Source organism: Oncorhynchus nerka, linkage group LG4 (assembly GCF_034236695.1).
Source record: "Oncorhynchus nerka isolate Pitt River linkage group LG4, Oner_Uvic_2.0, whole genome shotgun sequence".
Taxonomy (NCBI): Eukaryota; Metazoa; Chordata; class Actinopteri; order Salmoniformes; family Salmonidae; genus Oncorhynchus; species Oncorhynchus nerka.
Window position 1 is genome coordinate 47,730,952 of NC_088399.1, and position 14,011 is coordinate 47,744,962.

Genomic DNA, 14,011 nt, shown 5'->3' on the forward strand with positions numbered 1-14,011 from the left:
GTGAGGATGGGAGGCCCCCCAGAACCTTGCTAAAACAGTAGTAAAATGGATTGTAGCACTCTCACCTGTGTAGAATAAAGATGACTGTACAGATCCGTTCTCAGGAGGAAATCCTGGCATCGGACATCCAGAAAAAAGGCTGCCTTCCAACCCCCTCTCACCCAGCGTCAAGCTCCCTTCACTGGGATTATTACAGCTGCCATCCCCCCTGGAGCTCCGGGGAACCAGCTGGGGGCTGGGAAAGGGGCCTGGGAGATGCTTCATGCCCAGGTATGGAGCCCCAGACCAGGCAGGGAGAGCTGCCATGCCCTCCCCTGGCTGAGCCCCTTTGGATTGGGCAGGGATGGGGTTAGGGATGGCGGCTGTGGGGTAGGTTGGGTTAGGAATGGAGGTTTGGGGGTAAGAAGGTCTTGGGATTAGAGATGCTTCAGGGTAAGGCACAAAGAATTTGGGGGCCTGGGTAGAGAAGCTGATTCTACAGTCATTGGAAAGAATGGGAGTGGGTCTGGGTCCATTGGACTGAGTTGGGGCAGGTATGGGACTGTGTGACCTGTTTTGGGCAGGTGTAAGGCCACTGATATTTGAAGGCCTTTTTTCAAACATACAGTTGCCGGAGAGTGTTTGAGTTCTGGATGCGTTATTGGACGGTATGTGTGTGGTGTGTTTGGGGTGTGTGTGACAGAGTCCATTTACTGGCTTTGCTGGAAAACACTGTGGTATCTGCCAAGGTTGCCATTGTGTACTTTGCCGTGGCTGTTGCCAAGGCTGCCTTGGGTCCTGGTATGAAGGACCCGGACAGGGCTGCCCTGAGAACTGCCTTTTTGCATCTCCAGTCCCAGAGTGGTATAACTCCAGGCTGGGCTGCATGGTTTGGTCAAAGGCCTCAGGGAGAATATTGTAGAAGTTTGGGAGAGGAACAGGGCTGTGGTTATTAAGGATAATATTTTGGATGGAGGGTATCCAGGACTCCGGTTGGTTGTTAATATGGGATGGTTGTGGGACCGTTCGGTTGCCACTTCCTTGAGTCCGTTGCCCTGCAAACGTGTGAGCAGCCTTGGGTAGTATGTTTGTGTTTACAACGCTGTGTGGCTCTCTAACAATCCCAGGACTACACCCCACCCCGTGCGCCACGCCACTAACAACTCCATTACCCAGCAGCCTCTGCTCTTCATAGCTGTTGAGTTTAGAGGTCATGTGTGGACCACCCATCTGCCATCGGTTCTCACTGTGTGAGCCGTTCCCGCCATTGAAGCCCTTGTTGCCTGGCAATAAGGAACTCTGGGAGGGAGGGAACACGCCCAGTGTGTTCGGATTGGCAGTGTTGTGAGCAGGGAGTCTGTTTATTGGCTCAGTGGCCTGTCTCAAGCTGCCTATCACACATCCACCATCATTCTCCCTCATCAGAGCCTCCTCCACGTACGAGAACACATCATTGGCTAAGATATCATCCAGCTTCCCCGTCACATCCTGCTGTTCCATGTTGATCCTGAAGAGGGTGCTCTCCCACTCCCTCAGCTCTGTCTCCTTCAACCTCAGCCCCTCCAGGCCCTCCGTCCCCATCTTCCCCAGGATCTCCCCCAGAGAGTCCATCATGGTTTGGGCTGTGGGGTCTACCAATCTGGCCCTATGGGGACCCTGGACCTCACCGGGGACACTCAGCAGAGCGTGGCTGTCCAGGAAGGCTCTCTCCAGGCCTGGGTCCTGGTCCTGAGGGAAGGCTAGGTCTAAGTCCGGGGAAAGGTCCTGGAGGTCCAGGCTAGGGTCCTGGGACTGAGTGTAAACAGAGCGGTCTTGACAGAGTAGGGACCCCAGGAGAGAGGCAGGGTCCAGGTGCTTGTCCTCAGGGCTGGAGCCTGGGGGAGTGAGGCCTGGGGGGATGGGTGGTCCTGGAGGCATAACGGCAGTATCCAGAGAGGAACAGGACTCATACAGCAGAGCCTCCCCAGTGGCAAAGTTGAAGGGAAGCTCTATTCTCCGCTGACGCAGGTGCTCCTCGCCCTCCTGGTTCCTGTAGATGGGTGACAAAGGTCAAAGGCCACTAAAACATACCTTATGTAAAACATAGCATGGAATGATACAACTATTTTGAGTAAAGATAAATGTCAACAGTAGGCTCACGTCAGGGCTTTCTGTCGAACGACGATGAAGTCGGGTCTCCCTGCCTTGAAGACGACCCTGGCGTTGGCCTGAACCCACACCCACACACCTGCCTTAGTCAGCAGCCTAAAAATGGTGAAACCAGTCTCTCCTGTTTTTATCACTACAGAGAGATAGAGGGGAGGTGAGAGAGAGATATAGCGAGGAGGAGAGAGAGATAGAGGGGAGGTGAGAGATATAGGAGGTGAGAGAGATATAGAGGGGAGGTGAGAGAGATATAGAGGGGAGGTGAGCGAGATATAGAGGGGAGGTGAGAGAGATATAGAGGGGAGGTGAGAGATATAGAGGGGAGGTGTGAGAGAGATATAGAGGGGAGGAGTGAGAGAGATATAGAGGGGAGGAGTGAGAGATATAGAGGGGAGGAGTGAGAGAGATATAGAGGGGAGGAGTGAGAGAGATATAGCGAGGAGGAGAGAGAGATATAGAGGGGAGGAGAGAGAGATAGAGGGGAGGTGAGAGAGATATAGAGGGGAGGTGAGAGAGATATAGAGGGGAGGAGAGAGAGATATAGAGGGGAGGAGAGAGAGATATAGCGAGGAGGAGAGAGAGAGAGAGAGATATAGAGGGGAGGAGTGAGAGAGATAGCGAGGAGGAGAGAGATATAGAGGGGAGGTGAGAGAGATATAGCGAGGAGGTGAAAGAGAGAGAGGGGAGGAGAGAGAGATATAGAGGGGAGGAGTGAGAGAGATATAGAGGGGAGGAGTGAGAGAGATATAGCGAGGGAGAGAGAGATATAGAGGGAGGAGAGAGAGATAGAGGGGAGGTGAGAGAGAGAGGGGAGGAGAGATATAGCGAGGAGGAGAGAGAGATAGAGATATAGAGGTGGAGAGAGGGGAGATATAGAGGGGAGAGAGAGGGGAGAGAGAGATATAGAGGGGGAGGAGAGAGAGATATAGAGGGGAGGAGAGAGAGATATAGAGGGAGGAGAGAGAGATATAGAGGGGAGAGAGAGAGAGAGATAGAGAGAGGGAGGAGAGAGAGATATAGTAGAGAGGGAGGAGAGAGGATATAGAGGGAGGAGAGAGAGATATAGAGGGGAGGAGAGAGAGATATAGAGGGGAGGAGAGAGAGATATAGAGGGGAGGAGAGAGAGGTATAGGGAGAGGAGAGAGAGATATAGAGGGGAGGAGGAGAGAGAGATATAGCGGGGAGGAGAGAGAGATATAGAGGGGAGGAGAGAGAGATATAGCGGGGAGGTGAGAGATATAGCGGGGAGGTGAGAGAGATATAGAGGGGAGGTGAGAGAGATATAGAGGGGAGGTGAGAGAGATATAGAGGGGAGGAGAGAGAGATATAGAGGGGAGGTGAGAGAAAGGAGTCAGACTCTGCATCATACTGAATGTTGGCTTGCAAAACACCAGATGTAAGCTTCAGAAAATGTTTACTCATATGCGTGTGTGTAATGAGTAACTACAATCTAACTCACTTTTGAGGTGGTTGTCTGCGCAGTACATCATGTCAGCAGCATGGATGAACTGGTAACCTGAGCCTCTAGTGACCAACTCTGTCTCAGAGTAACCCAGCACCACTTTACCTCTGGAGGGGATAGAAGAGACACACACACACAGATGTGCAGAGACACACACACAGGTCAATTTATGATGGTCCGATGCTGTAGCACATATTATTAGAAGAAAACCAACATTGTCCTCTCAAGTTCCCTCTATGTTAGTCCCAGGGAGGGTACAATGTTGTCAGTGATGCTGTGAGATGTGATGGGAGATTGCACACATTGCTTCCCCTTCTTTCACAGTACAGTACCTGGTGTCTATACCCATAGGCTTAGGGTAAGGGTTAACACACTACAGGGTTTGGGGGTTACTCCAGTACCTGGTGTCTATACCCATGGGGGCGAAGTCCAGTCTGTGTTTGGTCTGGAAGAGGAGAGTCTTGGTCCTGATCTCCATGACAGCCGGGGGCTGCAGGGGCACAGCGATGGCAAGGAGGGCCAGCTGAGCGGGGGTCGTGGCCCCGTCATCCGCCAGCCTCCCCTGACCACACACATACTTCAGACGCCCCTGGAACTTCAACGCCTAGAGAGAGAGAGCTCGTGTTGCATACAGTGATTCATTCACATGTATTTTTAGGCGAGTGCTCTCCATATCATTAATGGATTATGGTTAACCTATGGATCACATTTAATACAGTTGAAGTCAGAAGTTTACATACACCTTAGCCAAATACATTTAAACGCACAATTCCTGACATTTAATCCTAGTAAGAATTCCCTTTCTTAGGTCAGTTAGGATCACCACTTTATTTTAAGAATGTGAAATGTCAGAATAATAGTAGATAAATCATTCTATTTCACCTTTTATTTCTTCAAATGGGAAGACCCATTTGCGACCAAGCTTTAACTTCCTGACTGATATGATTGAGATGTTGCTTCAATCTATCCATATAATTTTGATTCCTCATGATGCCATCTATTCTATGAAGTGCACCAGTCCCTCTTGCAGCAAAGCACCTCCACAACATGATGCTGCCACCCCTGTGCTTCACAGTTGGGATGGTAATTCTTCGGCTTGCAAGCCTCCCCTTTTTCCTCCAAACATAACGATGGTCATTATGGTCAAACAGTTCTATTTTTGTTCCATCAGACCAGAGGACATTTCTCCAAAAAGTATGATCTTTGACCCCATATGCAGTCTGGCTTTTTTATGGCGGTTTTGTAGCGGTGGCTTCTTCCTTGTTGAGCGGCCTTTCAAGATATGTCGATATGAGATTTGTTTTACTGTGGATATAGATATTTTTGAACCTGATTCCTCCAGCATCTTCACAAGGTCCTTTGCTGTTGTTCTGGGATTGATTTGCACTTTTCGCACCAAAGTACGCTCATCTCTAGGAGACAGAACGCGTCTCCTTCCTGAGTAGTATGATGGCTGTGTTTATACTTGCATACTATTGTTTGTACAGATGAACGTGGTACCTTCGGGCATTTGGAAATTGCTCCCAAGGATGAACCAGACTTGTGGAGGTCTACAATTCTTTTTCTGGGGTCTTGGCTGATTCCTTTTGATTTTCCCATGATGTCAAGCAAAGAGGCGCTGAGTTTGAAGGTAGGCCTTGAAATACATCCGCAGGTACACCTCCAATTGACTCAAATGATGTCAATTAGCCTATGAGAAGCTTCTAAAGCCATTACATCATTTTCTGGAATTTTCCAACCTGTTTAAAGGCACAGTCAACTTAGTGTATGTAAACTTCTGACCCACTGGAATTGTGATACAGTGAATTATAAGTAAAATATTCTGTCTGTAAACAATTATTGGAAAAATTACGTGTGTCATGCACAAAGTAGATGTCCTAACCGACTTGGAAAAACTATAGTTTGTTTAACAAGAAACTTGTGGAGTGGTTGGAAAACAAGTTTTAATGACTCCAACCTAAGTGTATGTAAACGTCCGACTTCAACCGTATATGTATTTATCATATCTGTATGTGGCCCTACCAGGAAGCCGGAGGTGTTGTCTAGCAGACAGCGGAAGCGACAGCAGAAGCTTCTCTCTAGGAAGAAGCTGTTGTCTGGAGGGATGTGCTGGGGCAGGTAGCTCATAGACTCACCATGAGGCCTGCTGCTAGATTGCCTGGCTGCAGAAGACAGATGACATTCCAATTAGATACATGTTTGAGATACTTGGGACTGTACTATCAATAGCTGACCAACCACTAAAAGAAAAATTTTCAGAGTGCTGTGGTCCATGTACTGTACACACCGTCTGGTGCGGCCTCTGAGTCGTTCTGGTTGGGGTTGAGAGCGACGTGAAGCTGACACCGGAACATGGCTCTGTCATCTATGTGGATCAGGTCGTACACACTCTGGTGCACCACATCAGACTGGGCAGCATTATATTCATCCAGAAATGAACCCAGAGTTAACATGCAGAATGCAACAAGTGTCATAAACATAGTGCCCAAGACGTCCATAATTCTACATCGAACGATTCCATAAATCAATAAGTTATGATCAGTGCCTTCGGAAAGTATTCAGATGCCTTGACTTCTCCCACATTGTGTTACGTTACAGTCTTATTCTAAAATGGATTACATCGTTGTTTTCCCTTATCAATCTACACACAATACCCCATAATGAAAAAGAAAAAGCAGTTTTTATGACATGTTTGCTAATTTAAGTATTCAGTCCCTTTACTCAGTACTTTGTTTAAGCACCTTTGGCAGCGATTACAGCCTCATGTCCTCTTGGGTTTGACGCTACAAGCTTGGCACACCTGTATTTGGGGAGTTTCTCCCATTCTTCTCTGCAGATCCTCTCAAGCTCTGTCAGGTTGGATGGGGAGCGTCGCTGCACAGCTATTTTCAGGTCTCTCCAGAGATGTTTGATCGGGTTCAGGTCTGGCTGGACCACTTAAGGACATTCAAAGAGTTATCCCAAAGAGACTTGTCCACTCTTGTGTTGTCTTGGCTGTGTGCTTAGGGTCGTTGTCCTGTTGGAAGGTGAACCTGGAGTACTTCCGGGTTGGAGCGAGCGGTCGCATCTGCACTCGGTCCGCAGGTAGTATTACATTTCATTACATTTCATTGTAGTACAACGGTTTGATTTGTCTAATCTTAGCAATTTCTTCTTAGCTAGCTACATAGCCGTCTTTGTATCATAGATAATTGCGTAATTATCGTATTTCGTCGTCCTAACGCAGTCTACACTGCCCTGCAGCTAGCCAGCTAGCTAACGTCCACCGTTAGCTAGTCCACCGTCTACCGATTAGCAGCACAACTATTACACTCAACTGAACGACTTGATTAGTGTAGTGTTAGCTAGCTACATAGTTGTCTTTGCTGTCTTCGTATCCAAGATAATTGTGTAGTTCAGAGTGTGTAGTTTTAGAGTGATTATCTTAATTTACCGAGGTTAGCTAGCCAGCTATTTGTCGTCCTTAACGTAGGAGACACTGCTAGCTAGCCAACAGCTAGCCAACGTCTACCGAACAGAACTTCCGCACTCAACAATCCGGTCGCATTTCGCTTCGCTCCACAGGTAGTATCACATTTTTCATTTAATTTCATTACAGTACAACGGCCTGATTTGTTTGATCGTAGCTAGCTACATAGCTAGCTACATAGCCAGCTACATAGCTAGCTACATAGCCGTCTTTGTATCAAAGATAATTGTGTAGTCTAGAGCGATTTCCTAGGTTAGCTAGCCAGCTATTGTCGTTCTTTTAACGCAACGTAACGTAATCAACACTGCTAGCTAGCCAGCTAGCCCCAAATAGCAGCACAGTAGAAACTATTACACTCAACGGAACGACTTGATTAGTGTAGTGTCAACAACGCAGCCACTGCCAGCTAGCCTACATAGTCAACAACGCAGCCTCTGCCAGCTAGCCTACTTCAGCAGTACTGTATCATTTTAATCATTTTAGTCAATAAGATTCTTGCTACGTAAGCTTAACTTTCTGAACACTCGAGACGTGTAGTCCACTTGTCATTCCAATCTCCTTTGCATTAGCGTAGCCTCTTGTGTAGTCAACTATGTGTCTGTCTATCCCTGTTCTCTCCTCTCTGCACAGACCATACAAACGCTCCACACCGCGTGGCCGCGGCCACCCTAATCTGGTGGTCCCAGCGCGCACGACCCACGTGGAGTTCCAGGTCTCCGGTAGCCTCTGGAACTGCCGATCTGCGGCCAACAAGGCAGAGTTCATCTCAGCCTATGCCTCCCTCCAGTCCCTCGACTTCTTGGCACTGACGGAAACATGGATCACCACAGACAACACTGCTACTCCTACTGCTCTCTCTTCGTCTGCCCACGTGTTCTCGCACACCCGAGAGCTTCTGGTCAGCGGGGTGGTGGCACCGGGATCCTCATCTCTCCCAAGTGGTCATTCTCTCTTTCTCCCCTTACCCATCTGTCTATCGCCTCCTTTGAATTCCATGTTGTCACAGTTACCAGCCCTTTCAAGCTTAACATCCTTATCATTTATCGCCCTCCAGGTTCCCTCGGAGAGTTCATCAATGAGCTTGATGCCTTGATAAGCTCCTTTCCTGAGGACGGCTCACCTCTCACAGTTCTGGGCGACTTTAACCTCCCCACGTCTACCTTTGACTCATTCCTCTCTGCCTCCTTCTTTCCACTCCTCTCCTCTTTTGACCTCACCCTCTCACCTTCCCCCCCTACTCACAAGGCAGGAAATACGCTCGACCTCATCTTTACTAGATGCTGTTCTTCCACTAACCTCATTGCAACTCCCCTCCAAGTCTCCGACCACTACCTTGTATCCTTTTCCCTCTCGCTCTCATCCAACACTTCCCACACTGCCCCTACTCGGATGGTATCGCGCCGTCCCAACCTTCGCTCTCTCTCCCCCGCTACTCTCTCCTCTTCCATCCTATCATCTCTTCCCTCTGCTCAAACCTTCTCCAACCTATCTCCTGATTCTGCCTCCTCAACCCTCCTCTCCTCCCTTTCTTCATCCTTTGACTCTCTATGTCCCCTATCCTCCAGGCCGGCTCGGTCCTCCCCTCCCGCTCCGTGGCTCGACGACTCATTGCGAGCTCACAGAACAGGGCTCCGGGCAGCCGAGCGGAAATGGAGGAAAACTCGCCTCCCTGCGGACCTGACATCCTTTCACTCCCTCCTCTCTACATTTTCCTCTTCTCTCTCTGCTGCTAAAGCCACTTTCTACCACTCTAAATTCCAAGCATCTGCCTCTAACCCTAGGAAGCTCTTTGCAACCTTCTCCTCCCTCCTGAATCCTCCTCCCCCTCCCCCCCCCCTCTCTGCAGATGACTTCGTCAACCATTTTGAAAAGAAGGTCGACGACATCCGATCCTCGTTTGCTAAGTCAAACGACACCGCTGGTTCTGCTCACACTGCCCTACCCTGTGCGCTGACCTCTTTCTCCCCTCTCTCTCCAGATGAAATCTCGCGTCTTGTGACGGCCGGCCGCCCAACAACCTGCCCGCTTGACCCTATCCCCTCCTCTCTTCTCCAGACCATTTCCGGAGACCTTCTCCCTTACCTCACCTCGCTCATCAACTCATCCCTGACCGCTGGCTACGTCCCTCCCGTCTTCAAGAGAGCGAGAGTTGCACCCCTTCTGAAAAAACCTACACTCGATCCCTCCGATGTCAACAACTACAGACCAGTATCCCTTCTTTCTTTTCTCTCCAAAACTCTTGAACGTGCCGTCCTTGGCCAGCTCTCCCGCTATCTCTCTCAGAATGACCTTCTTGATCCAAATCAGTCAGGTTTCAAGACTAGTCATTCAACTGAGACTGCTCTTCTCTGTATCACGGAGGCGCTCCGCACTGCTAAAGCTAACTCTCTCTCCTCTGCTCTCATCCTTCTAGACCTATCGGCTGCCTTCGATACTGTGAACCATTAGATCCTCCTCTCCACCCTCTCCGAGTTGGGCATCTCCGGCGCGGCCCACGCTTGGATTGCGTCCTACCTGACAGGTCGCTCCTACCAGGTGGCGTGGCGAGAATCCGTCTCCACACCACGTGCTCTCACCACTGGTGTCCCCCAGGGCTCTGTTCTAGGCCCTCTCCTATTCTCGCTATACACCAAGTCACTTGGCTCTGTCATAACCTCACATGGTCTCTCCTATCATTGCTATGCAGACGACACACAATTAATCTTCTCCTTTCCCCCTTCTGATGACCAGGTGGCGAATCGCATCTCTGCATGTCTGGCAGACATATCAGTGTGGATGACGGATCACCACCTCAAGCTGAACCTCGGCAAGACGGAGCTGCTCTTCCTCCCAGGGAAGGACTGCCCGTTCCATGATCTCGCCATCACGGTTGACAACTCCATTGTGTCCTCCTCCCAGAGTGCTAAGAACCTTGGCGTGATCCTGGACAACACCCTGTCGTTCTCAACTAACATCAAGGCGGTGGCCCGTTCCTGTAGGTTCATGCTCTACAACATCCGCAGAGTACGACCCTGCCTCACACAGGAAGCGGCGCAGGTCCTAATCCAGGCACTTGTCATCTCCCGTCTGGATTACTGCAACTCGCTGTTGGCTGGGCTCCCTGCCTGTGCCATTAAACCCCTACAACTCATCCAGAACGCCGCAGCCCGTCTGGTGTTCAACCTTCCCAAGTTCTTTCACGTCACCCCGCTCCTCCGCTCTCTCCACTGGCTTCCAGTTGAAGCTCGCATCCGCTACAAGACCATGGTGCTTGCCTACGGAGCTGTGAGGGGAACGGCACCTCAGTACCTCCAGGCTCTGATCAGGCCCTACACCCAAACAAGGGCACTGCGTTCATCCACCTCTGGCCTGCTCGCCTCCCTACCACTGAGGAAGTACAGTTCCCGCTCAGCCCAGTCAAAACTGTTCGCTGCTCTGGCCCCCCAATGGTGGAACAAACTCCCTCACGACGCCAGGACAGCGGAGTCAATCACCACCTTCCGGAGACACCTGAAACCCCACCTCTTTAAGGAATACCTAGGATAGGATAAAGTAATCCCTCTAATCCCCCCCCTTAAAAGATTTAGATGCACTACTGTTCCACTGGATGTCATAAGGTGAATGCACCAATTTGTAAGTCGCTCTGGATAAGAGCGTCTGCTAAATGACTTAAATGTAAATGTAACCTTTGCCTCAGTCTGAGGTCCTGAGAGCTCTGGAGCAGATTTTCATCAAGGATCTCTCTGCACTTTGCTCCGTTCATCTTTGCCTTGATCCTGACAAGTCTCCCAGTCCCTGCCGCTGAAAAACACCCCCACAGCATGATGCTGCCACCCCCATGCTTTACTGTAGGGATGGTGCCAGGTTTCCTCCAGACGTGGCGCTTGGCATTCAGGACAAAAAGTTCAATCTTGTTTTCATCAGACCAGAGAATCTTGTTTCTCATGATCTGAGTCCTTTAGGTGCCTTTTGGCAAACTCCAAGCTGGCTGTCATGTATGTACCTCTTTGTCACGACTTCCACCGTCGGTGGTTCCTCTCCCTGTTCGGGCGGCGCTCTGGGGTCGGCGTACCAGCCATCACCGATCCATGTTTTCTTTTCCGTTTGTTTTGTCTTTGGTTCATTCACACCTGGTTATCATTTGCTTTAATTTCTGTGTGTATATTTACCTACCTGTTTCCCCGCTTAGGTTTGTGTGGGATTATTTTCTTGTTGCTTGTGGAGGCTTTCCTCAGTGTATTTCGTGTGTGTTTATTATAGTAAGGTGCGTTGTGTTTTTGCGCCTTATGGGAGTACTGTTAGTTCCCATGGTCTTGGGCGTTGTTTTTGGGTATTGTACTGTACCATTTTTTGGGACTTGCCCTTATTAAAATATACGCTACACTGACATCTCTGCTCTCCTGCGTTTGACTCCTTACCTACCTTCAGTGCGTAAACGCAACACTTTTACTGAGGAGTGTTTTCCATCTGGATATTCTACCATAAAGACCTGATTGGTAGTGTGCTGCAGAGATGATTGTCCTTCTGGAAGGTTCTCCCACCTCCACTGAGGAGCTCTGAGAGTGACCATCAGGTTCTTGGTCACCTCCGTGACCAAAGCCCTTCTCCCCCGATTCTTCAGTTTGGCCGGGAGGCCAGCTCTAGGAAGTATCTTGGTTTTCTCACCAAAGCCCCATATACTACCCACCATTGCGACCTATACGCTCTCGTTGGCTGGCCATCGCTTCATACTCGTCGCCAAACCCACTGGCTCCATGTCATCTACAAGACCCTGCTAGGTAAAGTCCCCCGTTATCTCAGCTCGCTGGTCACCATAGCATCTCCCACCTGTAGCACACGCTCCAGCAGGTATATCTCTCTAGTCACCCCCAAAACCAATTCTTTCTTTGGCTGCCTCTCCTTCCAGTTCTCTGCTGCCAATGACTGGAACGAACTACAAAAATCTCTGAAACTGGAAACACTTATCTCCCTCACTAGCTTTAAGCACCAACTGACAGAGCAGCTCACAGATTACTGCACCTGTACATAGCCCACCTATAATTTATCCCAAACAACTACCTTTTTCCCTACTGTATTTAATTTATTTATTTATTTTGCTCCTTTGCACCCCATTATTTTTATTTCTACTTTGCACATTCTTCCATTGCAAATCTACCATTCCAGTGTTTTACTTGCCAAATTGTATTTACTTTGCCACCATGGCCTTTTTTTGCCTTTACCTCCCTTATCTCACCTCATTTGCTCACATCGTATATAGACTTGTTTATACTGTATTATTGACTGTATGTTTGTTTTACTCCATATGTAACTCTGTGTCGTTGTATGTGTCGAACTGCTTTGCTTTATCTTGGCCAGGTCGCAATTGTAAATGAGAACTTGTTCTCAACTTGCCTACCTGGTTAAATAAAGGTGAAATAAAAATAAAAAGTCCAATCAATGGAATTTACCACAGGTGGACTCCAATTAAGTTGTATACCCATCTCAACAGGATGCACCTGAGCTCAATTTTTGGTCTCATGACAAAAGATCTGAATACGTGTTAATGTGATATTTCAGTTTTCATTTTGAAATAAAAAAACATGTTTCCGCTTTGTCATTATGGGGTATTGTGTGCAGATTGCTGAGCATTTTTATTTGTTGTATCCATTTTAGAATAAGGCTGTAACGTAACAAAATGTGGAAAGAGTCAAGGGGTATTTGCCCGAAGACGCTGTACCTGGTGGAAGCCCAGGTAGTCCTGGATGGTTGGAGAGGCGTAGAAGATGGAGCCATCAGTGGTCACCACCAGGACAAAACCATTCAGGGCCTACGCAGAGAGAGAGAGGATACATGAGACACACACACACGGAATACCTGACACACACACACACACACACACACACACACACACAGCTATACCTGCAGCAGTAGGTTTCCCTCTGAGAGGCTGACTCCGTCTATAGAAGTGGATGTCCATCCGTTCCTCCCGTTCCCACTGACGAGGGCGGCCGGACACTCACTCTTCTTCTGGAGGGTCGCTGCAACACAGGAGAGGAGATCAAACACGACTTTGTTCGTTAGTCCTTAAATGTATTTCTAGAGTACAGTACACTCCTGAGATGGAGACAGGACTGTCTGAAGCCTTTGAGACCCTGCAATTTTTTAGGTAAATATTTAAAGCCCCTATTAAGCTAATAAATGATGGGTTTATACACATAAGATTCTAACAAACTACAAATCGCTGTCTTTAGAATAACTGTTTGGCCGTTTGAAAGAAGAGAAAATGCATGATGGTGTGATCACATCCAACTTGGATGAAAAAAGCTACTTTCTGAAATCATCCGACAGAGGTTAATCCAGGTCTGATTTTTAAAAATGAGGACATGGGCTCAAAAATGAGGACATGGGCTGTAAGGCTGTGCAGGAAGTGCAGCTCAGTTTCCATCTCATTTTGTGGGCAGTGTGCACATACCCTGTCTTCTCTTGAGAGCCAGGTCTGCCTACAGCAGCCTTTTGTTTTTGGGGTGGCAGGGTAGCCTAGTGGTTAGGGCGTTGGACTAGTAACCGGAAGGTTGCAAGTTCAAACCCCCGTGCTGACAAGGTACAGATCTGTCCTTCTGCCCCTGAACAGGCAGTTAACCCACTGTTCCTAGGCCATCATTGAAAATAAGAATTTGTTCTTAACTGACTTGCCTAGTTAAATAAAATAAAAATTTGAAAGTAGCAAGACTATGCTCACTGAGTCTGTACATAGTCAAAGCTTTCCTTAAGTTTGGGTCAGGTATTCGGTCTCTGTTTAGGGCCAAATAGCATTCTAGTTTGCTCTGTTTTTTTGTTAATTATTTCCATGATTTGGTTGGGTCTAATTGTGTTGCTGTCCTGAGGGGTGTGTTTGTGTTTGTGAACAGAGCCCCAGGACAAGCCTGCTTATGGGACTCTTCTTCAGGTTCATCTGTATGTAGGTGATGGCTTTGTTCTGGAAGGTTCAGGAATCGCTT

At 48.6% G+C, this 14,011-nt stretch overlaps 1 protein-coding gene across 1 annotated transcript in view; it reads right to left on the reverse strand.

The window, feature by feature from the left end:
- The window catches only part of LOC115126408 (uncharacterized), a 46,647-nt gene that overhangs the window by 1,914 nt on the left and 30,722 nt on the right, over positions 1-14,011 (reverse strand). The window contains exons 3-10 of the mRNA XM_029656021.2: positions 12,933-13,051; positions 12,751-12,840; positions 5,874-5,994; positions 5,609-5,748; positions 3,988-4,190; positions 3,584-3,693; positions 2,119-2,260; positions 66-2,008 (exon numbers count right to left, since the gene is read on the reverse strand). Coding sequence (XP_029511881.2) covers positions 66-2,008; positions 2,119-2,260; positions 3,584-3,693; positions 3,988-4,190; positions 5,609-5,748; positions 5,874-5,994; positions 12,751-12,840; positions 12,933-13,051 — 2,868 coding nt within the window. The remainder of the gene's footprint in view (positions 1-65; positions 2,009-2,118; positions 2,261-3,583; positions 3,694-3,987; positions 4,191-5,608; positions 5,749-5,873; positions 5,995-12,750; positions 12,841-12,932; positions 13,052-14,011) is intronic.